Consider the following 25,171-nt stretch of genomic DNA (forward strand, 5'->3'; position numbering starts at 1 on the left):
TTAAAATAGAATAGGTGTCATCACCCAAGGCTGCCACCTACCCCTCATTTAACCAATTTACTAATTGACTAAAATGCCCTTAAGATTATAACTTAGGTATTTTTAAAGCTAGGGGTAAAATGGTCAAATTCCATAACCCCGCTCAATCCCGCTAATTTATTTTCTCTAAAATATTTCCCACTATGAAATAAGGTTCTAAACTTACCCATGTGATCAATCTAGCCATCCATCGCATTTTCCGTTGTCGCCAAACAAAAATTACAAAAACAACATATTTCACATATAAGCTAAATAATACCCCTAGAGTTTAAAAAAATCTCGGAATTGAGAAATTTTAACTCTAATATTTATTTCTAAATATTGGAGTCCACAATTAAATTAATTCACAAATAATAATAAAATAATAAAAATTAGTGCTAATTGCCCTTACTAATCCAAATTACTAAAGCAGTCATTACAATTATCCCCCCGTTAAAAGGATTTCGTCCTCGAAATCTAACCTGAATAGCTCTGGATGTTGAGTCCTCATATCTGACTCCAATTCCCAGGTGGCTTCTTCCACCTTACTGTTCCTCCAGAGCACCTTAACCAGTACAATAGTCTTGTTCCGAAGAACTTTTTCCTTTCTATCCAAAATCTGTACAGGTTGTTCTTCATAGGTTAAGTCTGGCTGCAGTTCAAGGGCTTCATAACTCAAGACATGAGTCGGGTCTGACACGTATTTCCTTAACATAGAAATGTGAAATACGGCATGAACAGCTGATAATGCTGGTGGTAAGGCTAGCCGATACGCTACCTGCCCGACCTTCTCAAGTATCTGAAATGGCCCAATGAACCTAGGGCTTAACTTACCCTTCTTCCTGAAGCGTCTAATACCCTTCATTGGTGAAACCCGCAGGAAAACATGTTCCCCTGCCTGAAATGTAACATCTCTACGCTTCGGATCAGCATAACTTTTCTGCCTGCTTTGAGCTGCAAGCATCCGAGCCTTGATCTTATCAATAGCCTCATTGGTCCTCTGCACTAATTCTGGACCCAAGTACTTCCTTTCTCCCATCTCGTCCCAATGAATAGGAGAACGACATTTCCTACCATATAACATCTCATAGGGAGCCATCCCTATTGTACTCTGGTAGCTGTTGTTGTAGGAGAATTCAATTAAAGGCAAGTACTTACTCCATGAACCCTCAAAGTCCATGACACAGGCTCGCAGTAAGTCTTCCAAAATCTGAATAGTTCTTTCTGACTGACCATCAGTCTGAGGATGAAAGGCTGTACTAAACTTTAATTTGGTACCCATAGCCTTCTGAAGACTTACCCAAAACTTCGATGTAAACTTTGGATCACTGATTAGTGGTTAAAAATACACTTTTATTTATTTTAAATGATAAAATAAATTGAGTTTTAATTGATATTTTCATGAAATTATTGTAATATATTTTATAAATGAAAATATTTGATTTTGATTCAATTTATGTCTTTCTTATAGGAATTAAAGTGTATTTTTGTTGAAAGAAAGAGGAAGGAGCAAAGTTGAAAAGAAATGAAGAAAAAAATGGCATTTTTGTTGAAGTCCAAAGCAACCCAACCCAAAAAGGTTAAGTCTAGCCCATGAAGCTCATCATCAATTTTGTCTCTTCCAAAGCATGTGATGCAATGATGATAAGTCTAGGTCATCATCAACCCTATTTTCCTCTTCCACACTCAACCTTCATCCAAAGAGTAGAAGTCAAAATCACAATGATAACAAAAATAATATTAATTTTATTTTTGATTTGAAATGTCAAATTTAATCTTAATATTTATTTTATAATCCCAAATTTTTATTTATTTATTTTTAGTCCTTTTATGGCTCTATAAATAGGAGCTCATTTTAGTAATTGGGTGTGTAATTTTTAGTGTAGAAAAACTATAGCAAAATTCTCTCAACTTTTCTTCTCATCTTTTCTCTTTAGAAATTTTATGAGAATGATTAGCATAATGGCCTAATCTTCCTTGGAAGGTTAGGGATGATTCCATATGCAAAGTGAGGTTATTTTGTATCTTTGATTCACTTTTTGTTGTAATGTTTATTTGAGTAATGCAAGTTCATATTCCACTTTTATTTTTATGTTCTTCTTCCATCTATACTATCTATGCTATTATACCAAATATATATATAGACTTAGTCATGCTCTTTCTATATATTTTTATTTAGTGATTATAGTAATGGTAGTATTGCTCATTTCTATCTTTTATGTTCATTTTTATTTACTTTTTGTTAAATGATATATAGGTTTAGTCATGCTCTCCCTATGTGTCCAAAAATTAATAAAAGTAATATTAATGTTCATTTCCTTCACTATCACCTCCATCTCCATCTCTATCTCTTTGTCATTATTTTTACTAAAAATATATAGGATTAGTCATGCTCTTTCTATGTGTTACTATTTAGTAAAAATAATATTGATGTTTAGTTTTATATTTAATCTTTTATTGCATTATTGCTTGATGTATAATGTCATTTCTAGGTTCTACATAAGATTAAATTATTTCTTTTATTTTTAAGAACTTGTATACTCAAAATATAATGAACTTCAATGTTACATCATTGTGTCAACTTAGTGAATCAAAGGTACAAAATAGCTAAACAAGCATATGGATGATTCTTGAAGCCTTTCTCTCTTTTATTATTGATTACACCTTTATTTGCTTTCCTTTAATATTTATTACCAAAACAAAAACCACAAAATCATTTGTTACTACTATCACTTATTATTAACCTTTTGTTTTTATTTTTCTACTAACGCTTTTGTCCATAATCACCTCCCTGTGGAATCGACCGCCCGATCTATACTACAACCACCGCTAGTGGAAGTCACATTTGGGCGTTAAACAAATTTTGGCGCCGTTGCCGGGGAGGTAATTTTTCGAAAGCTAGTGAAATCTACAATCAAGAGGTTAGTAACTTTTTTTTTGTTATATTTTATTTTCTTGTGAATATTGTCTTATGTTGTGTAAATATTTGTAAAAAAAAAATTACCAAGAATTCAAAGTATGCTCTAAGGTTGCGGTTTTATCCGATCTTCCTTATCAGAAATGATTTTTTGAAAAAAAAAAAAAAATAGTTAACATCTTCTTGTATTTAGTTTTACAAGTATAATTTTTTTTCTTGACAAAAAAAAAGTCTATTCCCTTTATTTTTTTTTATTATTTTTTTACTTTAATTTTTGTTTAGTGTGATTGTTTATACTATCTTTTAGTTATTGTTTCTTTTTTTTCATTAGTGTTTTATTTGTTTTTTTCTTAGTACTCATAGCATTTAAGTCCTCTAAAAAATCATAAAATACAAAAAAAAAAAAAAGTAAGTTATAAAAACTTCTTCATAAAACGCTTAGTATTTGGTACAACGGTGTAATATTGTATATGACACAAACCAAGATTGTTCTGTCTAGAAAGATTGGTTTTTAAATAAAGTTTGTGTTAGTGTACCCTCCACCTTACCTGGGAACCTCGGTTCTGTCTAGGCAAGGTTGGGACGAAGCGGTACCTTGGCAACCTTTCCAATTGGCCTGGGAACATTTTTGTGTTAATCATTGTAATATTACATTTTTGTGCTATTTACTATAACAAAAACAACCTTGTTTTATCAAAAATAAGCAACTCATTTTTGCTTAGAAAGGTCTTTGGTCGAAAAGGTTAGTGAACCCTTCACACTTACCTGGTAACCCCGGGGAGTTCTAGTAAGTTGTGAAGGACCATTCTAAAAACCTCCAAAGTAACCTGGGAACAAGTTGAACAAAAAAAATTAAATATATTTAAAAAAAAAAAAAAGCAAACAAGAGTGGATGAGTAACTCTTCTTCTGACGAAACCACTTCTAGTGAAACTTCGTCCAATCCATCTACTACTCCTTCTCCCATTCACACGATAATCGGTAATCCTTTCGCAATGAATAATAATAATGAAATACAACAGAGAACACTTAATGATTACCTTCACCCCACCCAAACTTCCATACCATCATGCTTCATATTTCCACCTAATATGCCAAGTCTTGGTGTCAAACCCGGCATTATTCAACTTTTGCCAACTTTTCATGGAATAGAAAATGAAAATCCATATGTGCATATTAGGGAATTTGAGGAAGTTGTTGACACTTTTTATGACCGAGCAACCATCAATGATGCTGCACGCTTAAAGTTTTTTCCCTTCTCCTTGAAGGATAAAGCTAAAAGTTGGTTGTATTCTTTGAGATCTAGGTCTATCGGAACATGGGAAGAAATGACCAAAACATTTTTTGTTAAATATTTCCCTGTCCATAAGACCAACAGTTTGAAAAGACAAATCTCAACATTTTCCCAAAAAGACAATGAAACGTTCTATCAAGTCTGGGAGAGATTTAAAGATCTCTTAAGTCAGTGTCCACACCACGGGTACGAGAGTTGGCGCATCGTCAGCTACTTCTATGAAGGCCTCACAAGTCGTGAGCGCCAGTTCGTAGAAATGATGTGCAACGGTGAGTTCCTTCAAAAGGAACCCGAAGAAGCTCTTGAGTTTCTCATTGAGCTTGCTGAAAAATCTCACACATGGATCGGTCCAAGTGCTGCTGAAAGCACCAACAGAAATCGACTAGCTGGGATTTACCAACTTCGGGAAGAGGACAGCTTAAAGGCCCAAGTCGAATCTTTAAAAAAGCAAATTGAAATCCTTACGACTAAAGATGGCCAAAAAGGGTGCATGGTTGCCCAAGCACAATCCAGACCACTCGAACCTTGTTTCGTTTGTGGAGAAAATGGGCATTTAGCTAAGGACTGCTTAGTTTACAAAGAAATGAAGGGGGTTCATGAGGAGCAATGCAATGCCTTAGGGCAATATAACAAGCCATTCTCCCATACGTACAACCCTGGTTGGAGAAACCACCCGAATTTCAGTTGGAGAGATAACTCTAACCAAGCTCAAACATCTGGAGGACAATGGAGAAATGAGCATCAAGCTCAACCTCCAAAGGCATATCCTACGCCTCAATACAATGCTCAACAACAAGGGAACTCCCTTGAAAGCACTATTCATGCATTCATTGAGGAACAAGCTAAAATCAATCGCCAATTAAAGGAAGATGTCCAAGAAATAAAAAGTCAATTTTCAAAATTGACCGCATCCTTGGCTATTTCTGAGAAAGGCAGACTTCCTTCCCAGCCTCAATTTAATGCACAAGGGCAACACATGGCTGAAATCTCCACCTCTAATGATCCCATCGTTAAAGGGGTTAACGCCATCACAACAAGAAGTGGTAAAGCTTTGGAAGATCCATCCATCAAAACCACTACTTCAAATTCAAAAGTTGCCCCTGACAGTGCACCGATAAATGGTCAAGCAAAAGTACCATTTCCCCAGGCTCTTAGACCTGTTGGGAAAATTCCTGAAAACCGAGCTGAACTCCTTGAGCACTTGACACAAGTGAAGATTAATCTTCCTTTGCTTCACATCATAAAACAAGTGCCAGCTTATGCCAAAATCATCAAGGACTTGTGCACTGCTAAGAGAAAGCACCATGTCAAGAAGACTGCTTTCTTGACTGAACAAGTGAGTGCGGTGATCGAACAAAAGACACCGCCAAAATACAAAGATCCTGGTTGTCCCACCATTTCATGCCAAATTGGGACTCATGAAGTCAGCCAAGCTTTGCTTGACCTTGGCGCGAGTGTGAATCTCATGCCTTACTCTGTGTACTCGCAACTTGGTCTTGGAGAAATGAAGCCAACATCTGTTGTCTTTGCGGCTTCTTGCTGACCGCTCTATCAAAAAGCCTCGGGGTATCGTTGAGGATGTTCTTGTTCAAATTGAGAAATTCTATTATCCCGTGGACTTCCTTGTTCTGGATACTCAATCTGTGGTCAACATGGAATCCAAGATTCCCATCATCCTTGGAAGACCATTCCTTGCCACTGCAAATGCTTTGATCAATTGTCGTAATGGTCTAATGAAAATATCATTTGGAAATATGACACTTGAGGTCAACATTTTTCACATTGGGAAACAACTTCAAGAGGATGAAGAATGTCATCAAACATTCATGATTGACAATCTTGTTTCTGAAGAGATTCAATTGCAAAGAAATTTCGTTAATCTTGATGAACTCCTCTCACGCCTTGAAAATGAAAATCCCAGTTTTGTTGAGTCCGCTCTTGCTACCGTTGATCAATTGGACACACAAAACAGAGGGAAGAAATTTTGGAAGCCACACTTTGAAGCATTACCTCGTGAGAGGGAAACGCTAAAAGCTTCTGCCGAAGAACCTCCCAATGTTCAACTGAACCAACTTCCAAAGGGTTTGAAACATGTTTTTCTGGGAGATGGCCAAACCTTTCCAGTTATCATCTCGTCCGACCTTCAACTTTCTCAAGAATTGCAGTTACTCGAGCTACTGCGAAAATACAAACTTGCGATAGGTTGGACGTTTGCTGATATCAAAGGTATTAGCCCTCGAATTTGCACCCACCGAATTAATCTGGAAGAAGAAGCTATCCCACGAAGGGACCCTCAAAGAAGACTGAACCCACCAATGAAAGAAGTGGTGAAAAATGAAGTGTTAAAACTTCTTGATGCTGCTATCATTTACCCGGTGGCCGATAGCAAATGGGTCAGTCCAGTTCAGGTAGTACCTAAGAAATCAGGTGTTACTGTTGTCCAAAATGAAAAAGGGGCCCTTGTTCCCACCAAAACTGTGACGGGTTGGCGCATGTGCATTGATTATCGAAAATTGAATGCCGCCTCCCGTAAAGATCATTTCCCGCTCCCATTCATTGATCAAATTCTTGAGCGCGTAGCTGGTCATCCTTTCTACTGCTTTCTCGATGGTTATTCAGGTTACTATCAAATTGAGATTGCATTAGAGGACCAAGAGAAGACCACTTTCACTTGTCCTTTTGGAACATATGCTTTCCGGCGTATGCCATTTGGACTGTGTAATGCACCAGCTACTTTCCAAAGATGCATGATGAGTATTTTCAGTGACATGATTGAAAACACCATGGAAGTTTATATGGATGACTTAACCGTCTTTGGAAAATCTTTTGACGCATGCCTTCTCAATCTTGAGGCTGTTTTAAAACGTTGCATCGAGAAAGGTCTTGTGCTTAATTGGGAAAAGTGTCATTTTATGGTATCTTCTGGAATTGTCTTAGGCCACATTGTTTCTGAAAAAGGGATTGAGGTTGATCAATCTAAAATTGACCTCGTCTCTAAACTTTCTACCCCTAAGACTGTCAAAGACATTCGGTCATTTCTTGGCCATGCTGGTTTTTATAGGAGGTTCATAAAGAATTTTTCAATGATTTCTCGTCCATTATGCAACCTCCTAGCCAAAGATGCTACTTTTGAGTGGACCCCAAAGTGTGAGGAGTCCTTCCAAACACTTGTGAATTCACTCACTTCTGCTCCCATTATTCAATCACCCGATTGGAGTCTTCCTTTTGAAATCATGTGTGATGCCAGTAATTTTGCTGTTGGAGCTGTTCTTGGACAACGAAGGGAGGGGAAACCTTTTGTTGTCTACTATGCAAGTAGAACTCTTAATAGTGCTCAAATGAACTATTCCACAACTGAAAAAGAGTTGCTTGCCGTTGTCTTTGCTCTTGACAAATTTCGAGCTTACCTGATTGGATCACCTATTACGATCTTCACCGATCACTCTGCCCTTAAGTACCTCCTTTCCAAAAAGGATGCTAAGGCACGCTTAATAAGGTGGATCCTTCTCTTGCAAGAATTTGACATAACAATCAAAGACAAGAAAGGTGTTGAAAATGTAGTCGCGGATCACTTGTCCCGACTTGAATTTAGTGATCCCGCTGATGGCCCACCTATTCATGATGATTTCCCCGATGAACAATTATTCGTTGTTACTAAGTTACCGTGGTATGCACACATTGTTAACTACTTAGTAACTGGTGAGCTCCCTTCTGAGTGGAGTTCACAAGACAAACGCAAATTCTTGGTTGAGGTGCGAAATTTCTTTTGGGATGATCCATACTTATTCAAGTATTGTCCCGACCAGATTATGCGAAAATGCATTCCCGATGATGAGGTGTCTAGTGTGCTAAATTTTTGCCACAATGATGCTTGTGGTGGTCACTTTTCTGTGAAGAAAACCACTGCAAAAATCTTACAATGCGGTCTTTACTGGCCCACTTTGTTCAAAGACACCAATGATTTTTGTCGCTCTTGTGTAAGGTGCCAAAAGTTAGGCTCCTTGTCCCGTCGGCACATGATGCCCTTGAACCCAATTCTTGTCATTGAAGTATTTGATTGTTGGGGGATAGACTTTATGGGACCATTTCCACCTTCTTTTGGTTACCTTTACATCCTTCTTGCTGTGGATTATGTTTCAAAATGGGTCGAGGCAGTACCTTGTCGAAATAATGATAACGCGACTGTTGTGAAATTCTTAAAAGAAAATGTGTTATCGAGGTTTGGTACCCCTCGCGCTATCATTAGTGATCAAGGCACTCATTTTTGCAACAGATCTTTTGAGGCTCTTATGCGAAAGTACGGTGTACTTCACAAAGTTGCAAATGCCTATCATCCACAAACCAATGGTCAAGCTGAGCTAGCTAATAGGGAGATCAAAAACATTCTTGAAAAGACGGTAAATCCCGACCGCAAAGATTGGTCAACACGTCTTCAAGATGCACTTTGGGCATATCGCACTGCTTACAAGTCCCCTCTTGGGATGTCTCCTTATCGACTTGTCTATGGGAAAGCATGTCATTTACCTGTCGAACTTGAGCACAAAGCTTATTGGGCTATTAAGGCCCTGAACTTCGATCTAAGTGCGGCAGGTATGAACCGAAAACTTCAATTGTCTGAAATTGAGGAGTTGAGAAATGATGCTTACGATAATTCTAGGATCTACAAAGCAAAGCTGAAAGTTGCTCACGATAAACAGATCCTAAGAAAACATTTTGAGCCGAATCAAAAAGTACATTTGTACGATTCTCGTTTGCATCTCCACCCCGGTAAGTTGAGATCGAGGTGGACTGGTCCATATGTGGTGAAACAAGTATTCCCCAACGGTTCTGTTGAAGTCAAGGACCCAACCGATGGGAGAATTTTTCGAGTCAATGGCCAGAGACTGAAACATTACATTGAGAGTGTGAGCCTTGTTGAAGAGGTCCTTCTTGAGGACCCAGATTATACACTCTGAAATGTTTATTTTCCCTATCTATATATTATAGTATTTTATTTTATTTTTATTTTTGTTTTGTGTTTTTGTATTTTTGTATTTTCTATGTTTGTTTTGGAGTTCTTGTTATCAGGTTATCTCCACTCTCACTCCGTGCATATTATCGTCGATCAGGTGTACTCTTTTCCCTATCTTTTTCATTTCATATTTTTTGTGACATTGAGGACACTGTCTAATTTTGAGTTGGGGGTGGTGAGCTCTGGTGAGCGTTCATTTAGAGAATTATAATTGTCTTGTTGAACTTTTTAAGTCAAATTTTTTCAAAATTATCCAAGCATGATAGTAAAATTACAGTTTGAGTCAATATTTGCTATATTTTGTTACCAAGTTGTGATTTTCAGAGTTCTTTTGTGCACTTTCCAAACATGTGGTAAAATGGTTGTAAACACATATAGTTAAGAAAAATTTTGAGTGTAAAGTTTTTCATTTTTTGTGAGTTGTGAGAGTTGAGAAAATAACTTTTTGAACTTTCATTGATCATTTGAGTTGGTAAAGTTAAACTTTTGGAATTTCAAACATGACATTTACTAGAGGGATTAATTTATTGTCAAAAGAGCCTTTGTGTTTATTTCTTTGTAACTTTATTGTATTTCTTTATATCTTTATTTTTATATGTTGTCTCTTGTCAAAAAAAAAAAAAAAAAGGAGAAGAAGAAAAAAAAAGTAAAAAAAAAAAATCATCAAAAAAATATATATAATGAAAAAAAAAAAAAAAGAACAAGAGCAACATCATTTTATTTTGATTTTCAAGTAGTCTCCATCTTTAAAAAAAAATAAAAATAGCAAAAGTAATATCATTTTATTTCTATTTACCTCCATTCTTTCCATATCTAAAAAAAAAAAAATCATGTTAGTTTATTTTAATTAAAAAAAAAAAAAGAGAGAAGCATCACATGTCTCTCTAAAGAAAAAAAAAATTGTTATTATATCTTTATTTATTAGTTAGTTAGTTGGCTCTTTATTTTGTGAGTTTTTCATGTAAATCCCAAAGGTTGTTTGTCATTTGAATTCTATTGGTTTGATATGTCTATCTTGTGATCAATATTTGTTCAAATTGCTTATCCTAAAAAGTTTATCCTCTCTCATTTGTGCGTTAATTGTTACATTTCCAACTCCAAAGAGTGTCACCCTTCCAATATAAATACTTTCAATACCCGTGAAAAAAATTGGAGTTGAGACCTTTACACTTTTGAGATTTTTCGATACTATTTGTGTTAAGACTTGAAATAAAATAAATACAGTTTGGTGCACACACACACAACTCTGTTGTTACAACTGAAATAACACTGATAGCAATCTTTAACTCTCTACTAATATTTTGAAAATGCTTGGATATTTTTGCGTGATTTGACTTGTTTATTCAATTCGATTATTCTTTTTCTCCGCTTGAATTGCTAGGGACTAGCAATAAGCTAGTTGGGGGTTGTGATTAGTGGTTAAAAATACACTTTTATTTATTTTAAATGATAAAATAAATTGAGTTTTAATTGATATTTTCATGAAATTATTGTAATATATTTTATAAATGAAAATATTTGATTTTGATTCAATTTATGTCTTTCTTATAGGAATTAAAGTGTATTTTTGTTGAAAGAAAGAGGAAGGAGCAAAGTTGAAAAGAAATGAAGAAAAAAATGGCATTTTTGTTGAAGTCCAAAGCAACCCAACCCAAAAAGGTTAAGTCTAGCCCATGAAGCTCATCATCAATTTTGTCTCTTCCAAAGCATGTGATGCAATGATGATAAGTCTAGGTCATCATCAACCCTATTTTCCTCTTCCACACTCAACCTTCATCCAAAGAGTAGAAGTCAAAATCACAATGATAACAAAAATAATATTAATTTTATTTTTGATTTGAAATGTCAAATTTAATCTTAATATTTATTTTATAATCCCAAATTTTTATTTATTTATTTTTAGTCCTTTTATGGCTCTATAAATAGGAGCTCATTTTAGTAATTGGGTGTGTAATTTTTAGTGTAGAAAAACTATAGCAAAATTCTCTCAACTTTTCTTCTCATCTTTTCTCTTTAGAAATTTTATGAGAATGATTAGCATAATGGCCTAATCTTCCTTGGAAGGTTAGGGATGATTCCATATGCAAAGTGAGGTTATTTTGTATCTTTGATTCACTTTTTGTTGTAATGTTTATTTGAGTAATGCAAGTTCATATTCCACTTTTATTTTTATGTTCTTCTTCCATCTATACTATCTATGCTATTATACCAAATATATATATAGACTTAGTCATGCTCTTTCTATATATTTTTATTTAGTGATTATAGTAATGGTAGTATTGCTCATTTCTATCTTTTATGTTCATTTTTATTTACTTTTTGTTAAATGATATATAGGTTTAGTCATGCTCTCCCTATGTGTCCAAAAATTAATAAAAGTAATATTAATGTTCATTTCCTTCACTATCACCTCCATCTCCATCTCTATCTCTTTGTCATTATTTTTACTAAAAATATATAGGATTAGTCATGCTCTTTCTATGTGTTACTATTTAGTAAAAATAATATTGATGTTTAGTTTTATATTTAATCTTTTATTGCATTATTGCTTGATGTATAATGTCATTTCTAGGTTCTACATAAGATTAAATTATTTCTTTTATTTTTAAGAACTTGTATACTCAAAATATAATGAACTTCAATGTTACATCATTGTGTCAACTTAGTGAATCAAAGGTACAAAATAGCTAAACAAGCATATGGATGATTCTTGAAGCCTTTCTCTCTTTTATTATTGATTACACCTTTATTTGCTTTCCTTTAATATTTATTACCAAAACAAAAACCACAAAATCATTTGTTACTACTATCACTTATTATTAACCTTTTGTTTTTATTTTTCTACTAACGCTTTTGTCCATAATCACCTCCCTGTGGAATCGACCGCCCGATCTATACTACAACCACCGCTAGTGGAAGTCACATTTGGGCGTTAAACAATCACTATCTGATACTATAGATTTAGGGGCTCCTTGGAGACGAACTATCTCCTTCACATACAATTCAGCGTACTGATCCACTGAATATGTAACTTTCACTGGTAGAAAGTGAGCTGACTTTGTGAATCTGTCCACGATGACCCATACTGAATCATACATCCCCGTAGTTCTAGGCAAACCAGTTACAAAGTCCATTGCAATGTCCTCCCACTTCCATTCTGGAAGGACTAAAGGTTGCAATAATCCTGCCGGCCTCTGATGTTCAGCTTTAATTTGCTGGCAGGTTAAACACTTGGACACGTAGTCCACCACATCTCTTTTCATCCCATACCACCAGAAGTAGGGTTTCAAATCCTAATACATTTTGGTGGTTCCTGGATGCAACGAATAAGGCGTGGTGTGAGCTTTATCCAGTATTTCTTTCTTAAGCTAATAAACACTAGGAACACACACTCGAGCTTTATATAACAACATTCCACTGTTTGAGACTGAAAAACCTCTAGGCCGACCAGCCACTACTTCGTCTCGAACCTTAACTAGCTCGGGATCTTCTAGCTGTGCCTTTCTGATTCTCTCCAACAGATCAGATTGGAGTGTTAAATTATGTAATTTCCCGACCACGAACTCAATTCCTGCACTAACCATTTCCGAGGCTAGTTGAGGGGCTATCATAACTGTAGTACAAACTTGCCCGGGACCTTTTCTGCTTAAAGCATCGGCCACAACATTGGCTTTTCCGGGGCGATACAGTATTTCACAATCGTAGTCCTTAACCAACTCCAACCACCTTCTCTGCCTCATATTCAAATCTTTCTGGGTGAAAAAGTATTTGAGACTTTTATGATCAGTATAAATCTCACACTTTTCACCGTAAAGATAATGTCGCCATATCTTTAAAGCAAAAACTACTGCAGCGAGCTCTAAATCATGAGTTGGATAACGCTGCTCATAATCTTTCAATTGACGAGAGGCATAGGCTATGACTCTGTCAGCTTGCATCAGAACGCATCCCAGACCCTGTCTGGAGGCATCACAATAAACCACAAATTTCTCTTAATCTGATGGCAAAGCTAACACTGGAGCTGTTATCAAACGTTGCTTCAACTCCTGAAAACTTGTTTCACACTTATCTGACCACACAAATCTCTGATTTTTCTTGGTCAATTCGGTTAGGGGCATAGAAAGTTTAGAAAATCCTTCGACGAAACGTCAATAATACCCTGCTAACCCGAGAAAACTTCGAACTTCCGTCACAGACTTGGGCCTCGGCCAGTTCTTCACTGATTCTATCTTATTTGGATCAACCATAATTGCATTCTTTCCAACAATATGACCTAGAAAGGACACCTCAGACAACCAGAATTCACACTATTTGAACTTGGCATACAACTTGTGATCCCTAAGTCGCTGTAATACCATTCGAAGATGATGCTCGTGCTCCTCTTCTGACTGAGAGTATACAAGGATGTCATCGATAAACACTATAACGCAGTTATCGAGGAAATCCTTGAATACCCTATTCATAAGATCCATAAAGGCCGCAGGAGCGTTAGTCAATCCGAATGACATTACCAGAAACTCATAGTGCCCATATCTGGTTCTAAAAGCAGTCTTCGGTATGTCCTCCTCTCGAATTCTGAGTTGATGATAACCAGACCGTAAATCAATCTTCGAAAACACTGTCTTTCCCTGAAGCTGATCGAACAGATCGTCGATCCTGGGCAATGGGTACTTGTTCTTAATCGTCAGCTTGTTTAGTTCCCGATAATCAATACACATTCTAAGGGAACCATCTTTCTTTTTCACAAAGAGAACCGGAGCTCCCCAGGGCGATACACTGGGTCGAATAAACTCAATGTCAAGCATCCCCTGAAGTTGCAACTTAAGCTCCTTGAGTTCTGCTGGAGCCATCCTATATGGAGCTTTAGAAACAGGTTCGACTCCAGGTGCCAGATCAATTACAAATTTGATCTCTCGCTGTGGCGGCAATCCCGGCAACTCCTCGGGAAACACATCAAAAAATCTTTTACCACCCTGACTTCCCCAGGCCCAAATGTTTCAGGTCTGCTGGAGTCAAAAACCACCGCTAGAAATCCTACACAACCATTGCATAGTAAATCCCTAGCCCTTAATACAGAAATAACCGGAATCCGAGACCCCTGAACTGACCCGACATAAACAAATGGATCTTCACCTTCTGGCTGAAAAGTCACCATTTTCCGCTTACAATCTATACTGGCCGAATACTTGGATAGAAAATCCATTCCCAGTATAATATCAAACTCAGTTAATTTCAATTCTATGAGGTCAGTACTCAATTCCCTATCTTCGATCCTAATCGGCATAGACCTAATGCACCTATTAGAGATAACCAATTCCCCGCTAGGCATTAGGGTTCCAAACCCTTTTTCTAAAATATCACAAGGCCTACCCAAAAGATCAATTACTCTTGTAGCCACATATGAGCGTGTAGCTCCCGAGTCAAATAATACTGTAAACAATAAGTTGTTGACGAGAAGCATCAGCTTGGGTGATGGCAAACACCCGAGCAGGAACCGGTTTCACCTCAGCTTTCGGCTCCTCTTTCTTTGCCTGGGGGCAATCTTTCTTGAAATGCCCCACCATGCCACACAGGAAGCATGTCTTCCAGTTACAGTCTCCCGGATGATGTTTCTTACACCGTGGACACTCAGGGTAAGAGTAACCCTGGCGTCCTCCTCTACCTTGGTTCCCACGGAACCGCTTACTTTGCCCCGAGCCACCAGAAGCTGGAACAACTTTTCTTTTCTGCTCGGTGGTGGAGTCACCACCATCTCTACCATAAACAAGAGTAGGAATAGTGGGGGTTCCACCAACACTCGGAGTCACCCGGGGCTCCTGAAGGAATTTCACCGCACCCTCGGCTCTCAAAGCCTTTTCAACCATCTCAGCATAAGTGGTTGCCTCAGTAGTAGTAATAACCAGATCATGTCTAATCTTTGCACTCAAACCCGCCAAATATTTCTCTTTCTTACTGAAGTCGGTTGGGACAATTCCCGCTGCAAGCTTGGCAAAACGGTCAAACTTTGTCGTATACTCTGTAACCGACATTCCCTCAGATTGAACTAGCTCAGTGAACTCTTTCTGCTTTGCACTGCGGACTGCTTCATTGTAATACTTGGAGTTAAACAACTCCTTGAATTCTTCCCAGGTCATCAGCGTGACGTCTCGAGTGAGGGTTACTAACTCCCACCACACAAGAGCGTCTTCCTGAAACTGAAAAGTGGCGCAGGTCACCCGATCATTACCAACCACTCCCATAAAATTGAGGATGCGTTCAATCACCGAAAGCCACTGCTCGGCCTTCATCACATCAGGACCTCCCAGAAACACTGGAGTTGCCTATTTCTGGAATCTTTCATAAAACGGCTCCATACGGTTGCCAACAACAGGTTGTTTTGCTGGCACCGCAGGAACTGCCACAGCTTGAACCACTGGAGGAGGCACCGCAGGAGGACCCTGCTGCCTCAATCTTTGGATCTCTTCATCTTGTTGGCGGATTCTATCTTGCATCTCCGCAAATCTTTGCTCCCAATCAGGAGGAGCTTGAGGTGGATTTACAGGGCGACCACCCTGAGCTCTGCCACGGCCACGGCCGCGACCGCGAGGATTTTGGGGATTCCTCTGACTGCCTCCGGTCTCAACCATATCACCCTGACTTCTTGTATTTCGCGGGGCGTCCATTTAATAGGACTTAGCCTGCGAATCCATAAGCCAGGCAGGTTAGACAGCGATCAAAATTTAACACCGCTCTTAAAGACTTAAAGGCAACACACTTTTTTATATATATATAATTAATTAAAATCTAATATGCTTCCTAACATGCTTTCACATTCACATTTATTTAAAGTACTAAACAAGTGCGGGCTTACTGAACCGTGAACCGAGCTTTCTCTGATGAAGATTGTACATGTCATAGCAGGCTTCGGTAGACAAACCTGGCGGCTCTGATACCAAAATTGTAACGCCCTAATGCTAAGGCACGCTACAGTGCTTTTTCAGTTATTGTGCAATCTTTGCTAATCAAAGAAATTTCTCGAAAAACGTGTCGAATTAAAACTTTTGCATTAAATACTAAACTTTGTAATTTAATAAAATATTTACAAGTGCCGGGATCCCGTTTTTAAACTTTATAAAATTTACTTTTCAAAATATACATTCCAAAATACAAAGATTTACAGGTCGCACAGCGACTTTCAAAATACAACTCCCAGATGTCCCGAGACCGAACACTCCAGGTCGCGCTGCTTGACATGTACAATCTCACCCGAGCTCAGGTTCACTCATGTTCAGCCTTAGCCTTTCCTTTACCTACACATGGAAGCAGAAACTGTGAGTCACCGTACTCGAAGAAATGCATATAATATATCATATAATTTCCGACCTGTAAATAGGCGCCCATACACCTATTTACAGAGCTTAACAGATGAGTATGAACGTTCTAACTAGGAAACGACCATGTACCATGTACCACATGCACTCAGTATACCCTCGTACTAGTGTAGGTAGGGTATGACCGCACCTTGAGTACTATCTAGTGTTGTACCACAGACACCTTGTACCTTCCCGTACAAGTGCTGGTAACACCATGACGTACTTTCGAACATCCTACACCTTACCAATGCACTTTGTACCTCAACCATACAAGTGTTGGTAGTGTAAGAATCACAACAAATGAGCATGTATACATATTAACACATACATACATTCAGATAATCACATCATACATTATACACAGTTCTTACCTGTTTTCCGAATTCAAGTGTGCTGGCCCACCTGAACGGAAATCTCGTGCTAGATGGATGCCCTAATCACATTTTGAAACCGAGTGAGTCACATGATTAAAACCCTAATCCTGGGAAACCCAAAACCAAAACCCTAGGTACTGCTATGCTCTTAAAGGGTTATTCTAACTCTAGAAATGGGGAAACACCCACCCGAGGCACTGAAATGGACAAAAATTGAGAAAACGAAGTGTTCGGGAATCCTGCCAAAACCGGCTAGCCAGTTTTGTAGGCACCGCAAAGCCATTTGGCCGGTTGCACCCGATAATCCCAAATCACTTCATCTCTTGCTCAATTTTCCACCAAATGTTACCAAACTTTCCAGAGCACCTATTCAATTCATAAACAATAAAATCCAGGCAGTATTTCACAGAATAAAACAACAAATCTCCACTTGCCATTAAAGCTTAAAGCTTTGAACTCAAAGCTTAAAATTGCATAAAACTAACAATCAATCTCTAAACCAGCTACCATGAACTAAAATTAAGCCAAACAAACCCTAAAATTCAAACTAAGCAAACCTCAAACCCTAACAGCCCCTATAACCCAAAATCACTTCTTAAAACCAAAATACAACTTCATAAACTTAAAAAGGAAAGGAGCTAGGGTTACCTTAGTTATTTTTCCTTGAATCCTTGGTTGAAAACACAAAAAATATTAAAGAAAAACTGAGTTTTCCTTCTGGTTTGTGAGGGCCGAACACCAAGACAGAGAAAGGAGAAATGATTTTCTCTAATTTTAATTTCTTTTCAAAGTAAAACCCCTTTTCATTCAATCATGTTAAAATAGAATAGGTGTCATCACCCAAGGCTGCCACCTAACCCTCATTTAACCAATTTACTAATTGACTAAAATGCCCTTAAGATTATAACTTAGGTATTTTTAAAGCTAGGGCTAAAATGGTCAAATTCCATAACCCCGCTCAATCCCGCTAATTTATTTTCTCTAAAATATTTCCCACTATGAAATAAGGTTCTAAACTTACCCATGTGATCAATCTAGCCATCCATCGCATTTTCCGTTGTCGCCAAACAAAAATTACAAAAATAACATATTTCACATATAAGCTAAATAATACCCTTAGAGTTTAATAAAATCTCCGGAATTGAGAAATTATAACTCTAATATTTATTTCTAAATATTGGGGTCAACAATTAAATTAATTCACATATAATAATAAAATAATAAAAATTAGTGCTAATTGCCCTTACTAATCCAAATTACTAAAGCGGTCATTACACTCATGCTTCACACAACCAATTTTTAGGGCTCAATAACAAAATAAACACACAAGTATAATCCTTAAAATTTCTATCCAAACCTAATCCAAATAAACTCAAAAGATTGAAGCTCCAAGCATGCTCAAAACAACCCCACAACATCAACATGCATCTCAAATTCATAAGCACAACCTACATCATATTTCATGCTCTTTCAAGACTTAAACTCAAAAATTAAACAAAGATTCAAGCCAAAGAAAGTTACCTCAAACTCAATTTAAAGCCAAGCTCAATCAATCCTCAAATACTAAGCTTCCAACAAAGCAAATCTTCACAAAATCAAGTTTGAAATTTAAAGAGGGTTGAGAGAGAGAGGGGTTCGGGTATGAGGGAGGAGAAACCAGAATTTTCTATTCATTTTCCTCAAAATTCCATCTTTTATTAATTGTAGAAAATAAAGGTCAAAAGACCATTTTGCCCTCATGGCTTAAATTCACACATACACCCTCACAAGGGTAATTTTGCCATTTCATGCATACATAATTCACAATTAATTTCAGATTATCACTCATCAAATAAAATGCCAAATAAATTAATCCAATTTACATTTCAGGCCCGAACGCGGTTCGGCCCGAAATTCCCGGTTGTGACTATACCGCGCTAACCTGTCAGAACACACCTGAAAAGACAACACAGGCATACTATATAATAATATCGTTCTATTAAGCACGTAATTAAATTAATTTCATCATTTTACCCTTCTCGGGTCATAATTACCAAAATGCCCCTGGCTCACCAACGGGGTCTTTAATATATTAAAATTCATATAAAATCACATATATTGAACTATATAATAATATAATTCCTCAATTATACATAACTATCTAGTTAGGGTTTTGCTAATCCATTTTTTAATTCCGGGTATTACAATTACCCCCTCCTTATAGAAATTTCGTCCCGAAATTTACCTGAACAACTCCGGATATTTCTGCTGCATATCCGTCTCGAGTTCCCAGGTTGCCTCTTCTACTTTACTGTTCCTCCACAGTACTTTCACCAGTGCCACTGTCTTACTTCTCAAGTCTTTTTTCTCTTCTATCAAGTATTTGCACTGGTTCTTCCTCGTATGACAAGTCCGGCTGAAGTTCCAATGCTTCATAACTCAGAACATGGGACGAGTCTGAGACATATTTCCAAAGCATTGAAACATGAAACACATTATGTACAGCTGCCAGCGCTAGGGGCATAGCCAACCTGTACGCTACTTGCCCTATCCTCTCAAGGATTTCAAAAGGTCCAATTAACCTCGGGCTAAGCTTTCCTTTCTTCCCAAAGCGTTTTATACCTTTCATCGGAGATATTCGGAGAAATACCATGTCCCCGACCTGAAAATTAATATCTCTACGCTTTGGATCGGCATAACTCTTCTGCCTACTCTGAGCCGCGAGCATTCGTGCTCTAATCTTATCAACTGCCTCACTTGTTTTTTTTTTAACAATTTCGGGACCCAAGAACTTTCTTTCACCCACTTCATCCCAGTGAATGGGCGATCTACACTTTCTTCCATATAAAAGTTCATAAGGAGCCATCCCGATCGTTGCCTGATAGCTGTTATTATAAGAAAACTCGATCAGGGAAAGGTACTTTACCCATGATCCCTCAAAGTCAAGCACACATGCCCGTAGCATGTCCTCTAAAATCTGAATGGTCCTCTCGGATTGCCCATCCATCTGAGGATGAAAAGTTGTGCTAAACTTTAACTGAGTTCCCATAGCTCGATGCAGACTTTTCCAGAATCTTGATGTAAACTTCGGATCTCTATCCGACACAATGGACTTTGGGACACCATGTAGACGAAAAATTTCTCTAACATACCACTCAGCATACTGGTCAATGGAGAAATTCGTCCGAACAGGTAAAAAGTGAGCAGACTCTGTAAACCTGTCCACTATGACCCACACAGAGTCAAATTGTCCCGTGGTTCTGGGCATACCTACCACGAAGTCCATAGCAATGTCTTCCCATTTCCACTCTGGTATTTTCAGTGGTTGCAGCAACCCTGCAGGTCGCTGGTGCTCAGCTTTCACTTGCTGACACGTAAGGCACTTTGCAACATACTCAGCGATGTCATTCTTCATGCCTGGCCACCAAAACATGGCTTTCAGGTCTTGGTACATCTTTGTCGACCCTGGATGAATTGAATAAGGAGTCGTGTGAGACTCATCCATGATCTCTATCTTGATGTTCTCATCCATGGGCACACAAACTCAATTCCCAAATCTCAACATTCTCGTTTCATCTATTGAGAAGTCACTAGCCTTCCCAGCCGAAACCCTAACTCAGGTTTTTATCAACTCTGAATCTTGCTTTTGTGCTTCTTTAATTCTCTCTAAAAGAGTGGATTTCAGGGTAATATTAGCCAATTGCCCCACAACCAACTCAATCTGAGCTCGAGTCATTTCATTTGCTAACTGTCGGGAGATTTGCTTCATAGTACTCAACTGACTCTGACCTTTTCTACTCAAAGCGTCAGCAACCACATTGGCCTTACCAGGATGATAAAGAATCACAATCATAATCCTTCACCAATTCTAGCCAACGTCTTTGTCTCATATTCAAGTCCTTCTGGGTAAAGAAGTATTTCAGACTTTTATGATCAGTGTATATCTCACATTTCTCACCATAAAGGTAATGCCGCCAAATCTTTAGCGCAAATACCACTGTTGTGAGTTCTAGATCGTGAGTAGGGTACCTCTGCTCGTACTCCTTTAACTGCCGAGAAGCATAAGCTATTACCCTCCCAGCCTGCATAAGCACACAGTTGAGACCCTGTCTCGAGGCATCACAATATACCACAAACTTTTCCTTATCTGAAGGAAGAGTTATTACAGGAGCGGTAATCAAGCGTTGCTTTAACTCCAGAAAAATTTTCTCACACCGATCAGTCCAAACAAACTTCTGGTTCTTTCGGGTCAGCTCTGTTAAGGGTACAGCAATCTTTGAAAATCCCTCAACGAACCGACGATAATAACCAGCCAAACCCAGAAAACTTCTGACCTCTGTAGCTGACTTCGGTACTGGCCAATCCCGAACAACTTCAATTATTGTCGGATCCACTATGATCCCATCTTTATCCACTATGTGCCCCAAAAATGAGACACGGGATAACCAAAACTCACACTTCTTAAATTTAGCATACAACTTATTGTCCCGTAATCATTGTGAAACTGATCTGAGATGCAACTCATGTTCTTGATCTATTTCAGATTACACCAAGATGTCATCGATAAACACGATCACACATCCAATCAGGTAATCTTAGAACGTCCGATTCAAATAATCTATATCAAGTATACTACGTAGCTTTGGCCCATCTTTCACCCTGATGGTGATTCTTACATTTCGGACATTCAAGATATGACTTGAAAGAGGATTCGTGACCTTGACGGTCACCTCAATTTCCCCGATACTTTCTATTACTCCCTGATACTTCGAAAGCCTCAGCCTTCCGTTTGTAATCAGGGTTGCCACTGTCGGTCCCCTTACTGACGTTACCACTAGCAGGCGGATTCGATGTCATGACGGCATCCTTTGCGGTTTGCTCATTTATTATAGATTATTCAGCCTCCTCAACAATTAAGGCTAGCTCTATCACTTTCTTGTACAAAGTGTCATATGAAGTGGTAATCTTCAAGTCCCGACTGATTGTGGCATTCAGTCCTCTCTTCATCCACTACTTGGCCTTAATTATGTCAATACCTCCTAGAAAATTCGGAGGTTGCAGCTTCACGAACCGCTCAAACACCGAGTCTCAATGCGGCATAACAAACCCCTGGTTACCCACCACTGGACAGGTGCTGGTGGTAACACTTGATCAACAGGGGCAACCGGTTACCTTAATCGTCGCAACTCTTCTTCTTGACGAAGTATGACACTTCGCATTTCTTGAAACATCTACTGCCATTCAGCAGGAGGATTAGCATTGCCAACCTCCGCATTAATTCCCCGGATTCCGCGGAGGTGGGGGCAGTGCGGTGAATTGGTTTGGTCTACACCAAGCTCTACTAACTCGCCCTGTGGTCTAGATGATTAAAGAGGGTCCACTACTAGTACCCGTGTAATCAACAACCCCAGCGATTTAAGCACCAATACCACACTTACCCACTTAATGCCTTAAACCCTAACTCATCTATTTACCTCATACATATTTACATACACAATTAACATTTTTAGCATGGCATCACATAACACATACATACTCTAGATGCTTGCATACTGCCTAAAATGGAAAGCAGTAAACAGATGATCACACATACAGTCAAGTATTTACTCTCAATACTTACTGCACCATGAGTCGAGCTTATCTCTGACGACGAATGTACATGTTCGGCCAGTCTACAGGAAGTTTAAAAACCTTGGCGCTCTGATACCAAATTGTAACGCCCTAAATAATTAGGCACGCTACCCAAAATACTTATGAAACCCTAATCCCCTAAACGGGATTAATAATCAAAATAGCGCAAAATTTAAACTTTTATATTAAACAGAAGGAAAATAAACTTGTAATATATTTAAAACTTTTAAAATAGTTGGGATCCCAAAAATATTTACAAACGCTATTACAAGTCATTTATTTCTAGCCGACCTAAACGGCAAAATAGAATTCAAAAGTTCATCAATGATAGACCCTTAACCCGCTTGGTCTGATATGGCTTGAACATGTACATTCTTCATCTTTCTCCTCAAAACTCATGGTTGATCAGCCACTGACTTATCCTTTCCTGCACAGTAGAGCACCCGTGAGCCAAGCCCAGCAAGGCAGTATAAAACATATCAATAATATGCTCATCATACAATATAAACAACAATGCTATTCAAATTTGTTTGTGTGATACAGACCTGCATGTTACGCTCACATGCCTATTTATGTCTACGTGCAACTACTGTCTTACCTGTTGTCCCGCAAAGGCAGAGATTCCGAATCCCCGGGTGCTCCTGACTAGGTGCCGGTAATCCTAGTCACACAATCCGGAATTTTTCACAAATAGGGTTAACCCCTGATTTCATATTCGTAAAATAAATTCATGTTATTTCAAATACAGATAATCACATAGAGCTCGAAAAGAGCTTTCCAACGGTATAAAGAACGTCCCAAACGGAGTCTCGAGTCAAAAGTTATGGCCGAAACAAAATTCAGCATTTCCCGATGAACTCCAACCGGAATTCCGGATGAACCAACCGGAATTCCGGTTGTCTGGGCAGAGAATACGAAATTTCTCAATCTTTAAACCCCCAAAACTCAGATTACCAATTCAAGAAAATCAAAGCTCCAACTTGAGCTTACTTCCATGAAAATCCTATCTTGAATTCTTACAAAATTAAGCCAAGAACTCATGCTTCACAGTCACACAACCAATTTTTAGGGCTCAATAACAGAATAAACACACAAGTATAATCCTTAAAATTTCTATCCAAACCTAATCCAAATAAACTCAAAAGATTGAAGCTCCAAGCATGCTCAAAATAACCCCACAACATCAACATGCATCTCAAATTCATAAGCACAACCTACATCATATTTCATGCTCTTTCAAGACTTAAACTCAAAAATTAAACAAAGATTCAAGCCAAAGAAAGTTACCTCAAACTCAATTTAAAGCCAAGCTCAATCAATCCTCAAATATTAAGCTTCAAACCAAGCAAATCTTCACAAAATCAAGTTTGAAATTTAAAGAGGGTTGAGAGAGAGAGGGGTTCGGGTATGAGGGAGGAGAAACCAGAATTTTCTATTCATTTTCCTCAAAATTCCATCTGTTATTAATTGTAGAAAATAAAGGTCAAAAGACCATTTTGCCCTCATGGCTTAAATTCACACATACACCCTCACAAGGGTAATTTTGTCATTTCATGCATACATAATTCACAATTAATTTCAGATTATCACTCATCAAGTAAAATGCCAAATAAATTAATCCAATTTACATTTCGGGCCCGAGCCCGGTTCGGCCCGAAATTCCCGGTTGTGACTATACCGCGCTAACCTGTCAGAACACACCTGAAAAAACAACACAGGCATACTATATAATAATATCGTTCTATTAAGCACGTAATTAAATTAATTTCATCATTTTACCCTTCTCGGGTCATAATTACCAAAATGCCCCTGGCTCACCAACGAGGTCTTTAATATATTAAAATTCATATAAAATCACATATATTGAACTATATAATAATATAATTCCTCAATTATACATAATTATCTAGTTAGGGTTTTGCTAATCCATTTCTTAATTCCGGGTATTACATTCGTACTGCTGCCTGCAATATCACTGTGACAGCAGATGTTTGGCACTCTCGAATGGGACATCCTTCACACAAACGTCTTACTTTACTTTGCAATAAAATCGATTGTAACATTGATGATTTTCATAAAAACAATCCCTGCTTTGTTTGTCCTTTGGCAAAACAGAAAAGACTTCCTTTTCCCAAACATTCTGGTTTTGCTAAAAATAAATTTGACATGATTCATTGTGATACTTGGGGTCCTTACCACATTCCTTCTCATTCCAATCACAAATATTTTCTCACTTTGGTTGATGATAAAACTAGATTTACATGGATTTTTTTAATGAAGCAAAAATCTGATGCTATTCACATAATTCCTGATTTTTTATCTTATGTTCAAACACAATTTCATTGCACTTTTAAATGCTTTAGATCAGACAATGCTCCTGAATTAATCTTCAAAGATCTATTTGCAAAATTTGGGATAATGCATGAATTTACTTGTGTGGAAACCCCTGAACAAAATGCAATTGCTGAAAGGAAGCACCAACACCTTTTAAATGTGGCAAGAGCTCTTTACTTTCAGGCCAAACTCCCTATTCGGTTTTGGAGTGAGTGTCTGATGACAGCTGCATATCTTATCAATCGCACCCTTACCCCCAATC

General features: G+C 37.9%; 1 protein-coding gene and 1 non-coding gene across 2 annotated transcripts; one reads left to right on the forward strand and one right to left on the reverse strand.

The window, feature by feature from the left end:
* The first annotated feature begins 1,349 nt into the window (after nucleotides 1-1,349).
* On the forward strand, nucleotides 1,350-5,771 carry LOC133032006 (uncharacterized). Its single transcript, XM_061105814.1, has one exon. It carries the CDS (start codon nucleotides 3,828-3,830, stop codon nucleotides 5,769-5,771), a length of 1,944 nt encoding a protein of 647 aa, XP_060961797.1. The 5' UTR covers nucleotides 1,350-3,827.
* On the reverse strand, nucleotides 4,311-4,417 carry LOC133032867 (small nucleolar RNA R71). Its single transcript, XR_009685454.1, has one exon. It is a non-coding gene; the product is annotated as a small nucleolar RNA R71 (small nucleolar RNA).
* Nucleotides 5,772-25,171: the final 19,400 nt, after the last annotated feature.

Source organism: Cannabis sativa, chromosome X (genome assembly GCF_029168945.1).
Source record: "Cannabis sativa cultivar Pink pepper isolate KNU-18-1 chromosome X, ASM2916894v1, whole genome shotgun sequence".
NCBI lineage: Eukaryota > Viridiplantae > Streptophyta > Magnoliopsida > Rosales > Cannabaceae > Cannabis > Cannabis sativa.

What these genes read in the sequence shown, in the direction of transcription:
- LOC133032006 (XM_061105814.1), top strand. Translation starts at nt 3,828, where the DNA reads ATGAGTAACTCTTCTTCTGACGAAACCACTTCTAGTGAAACTTCGTCC.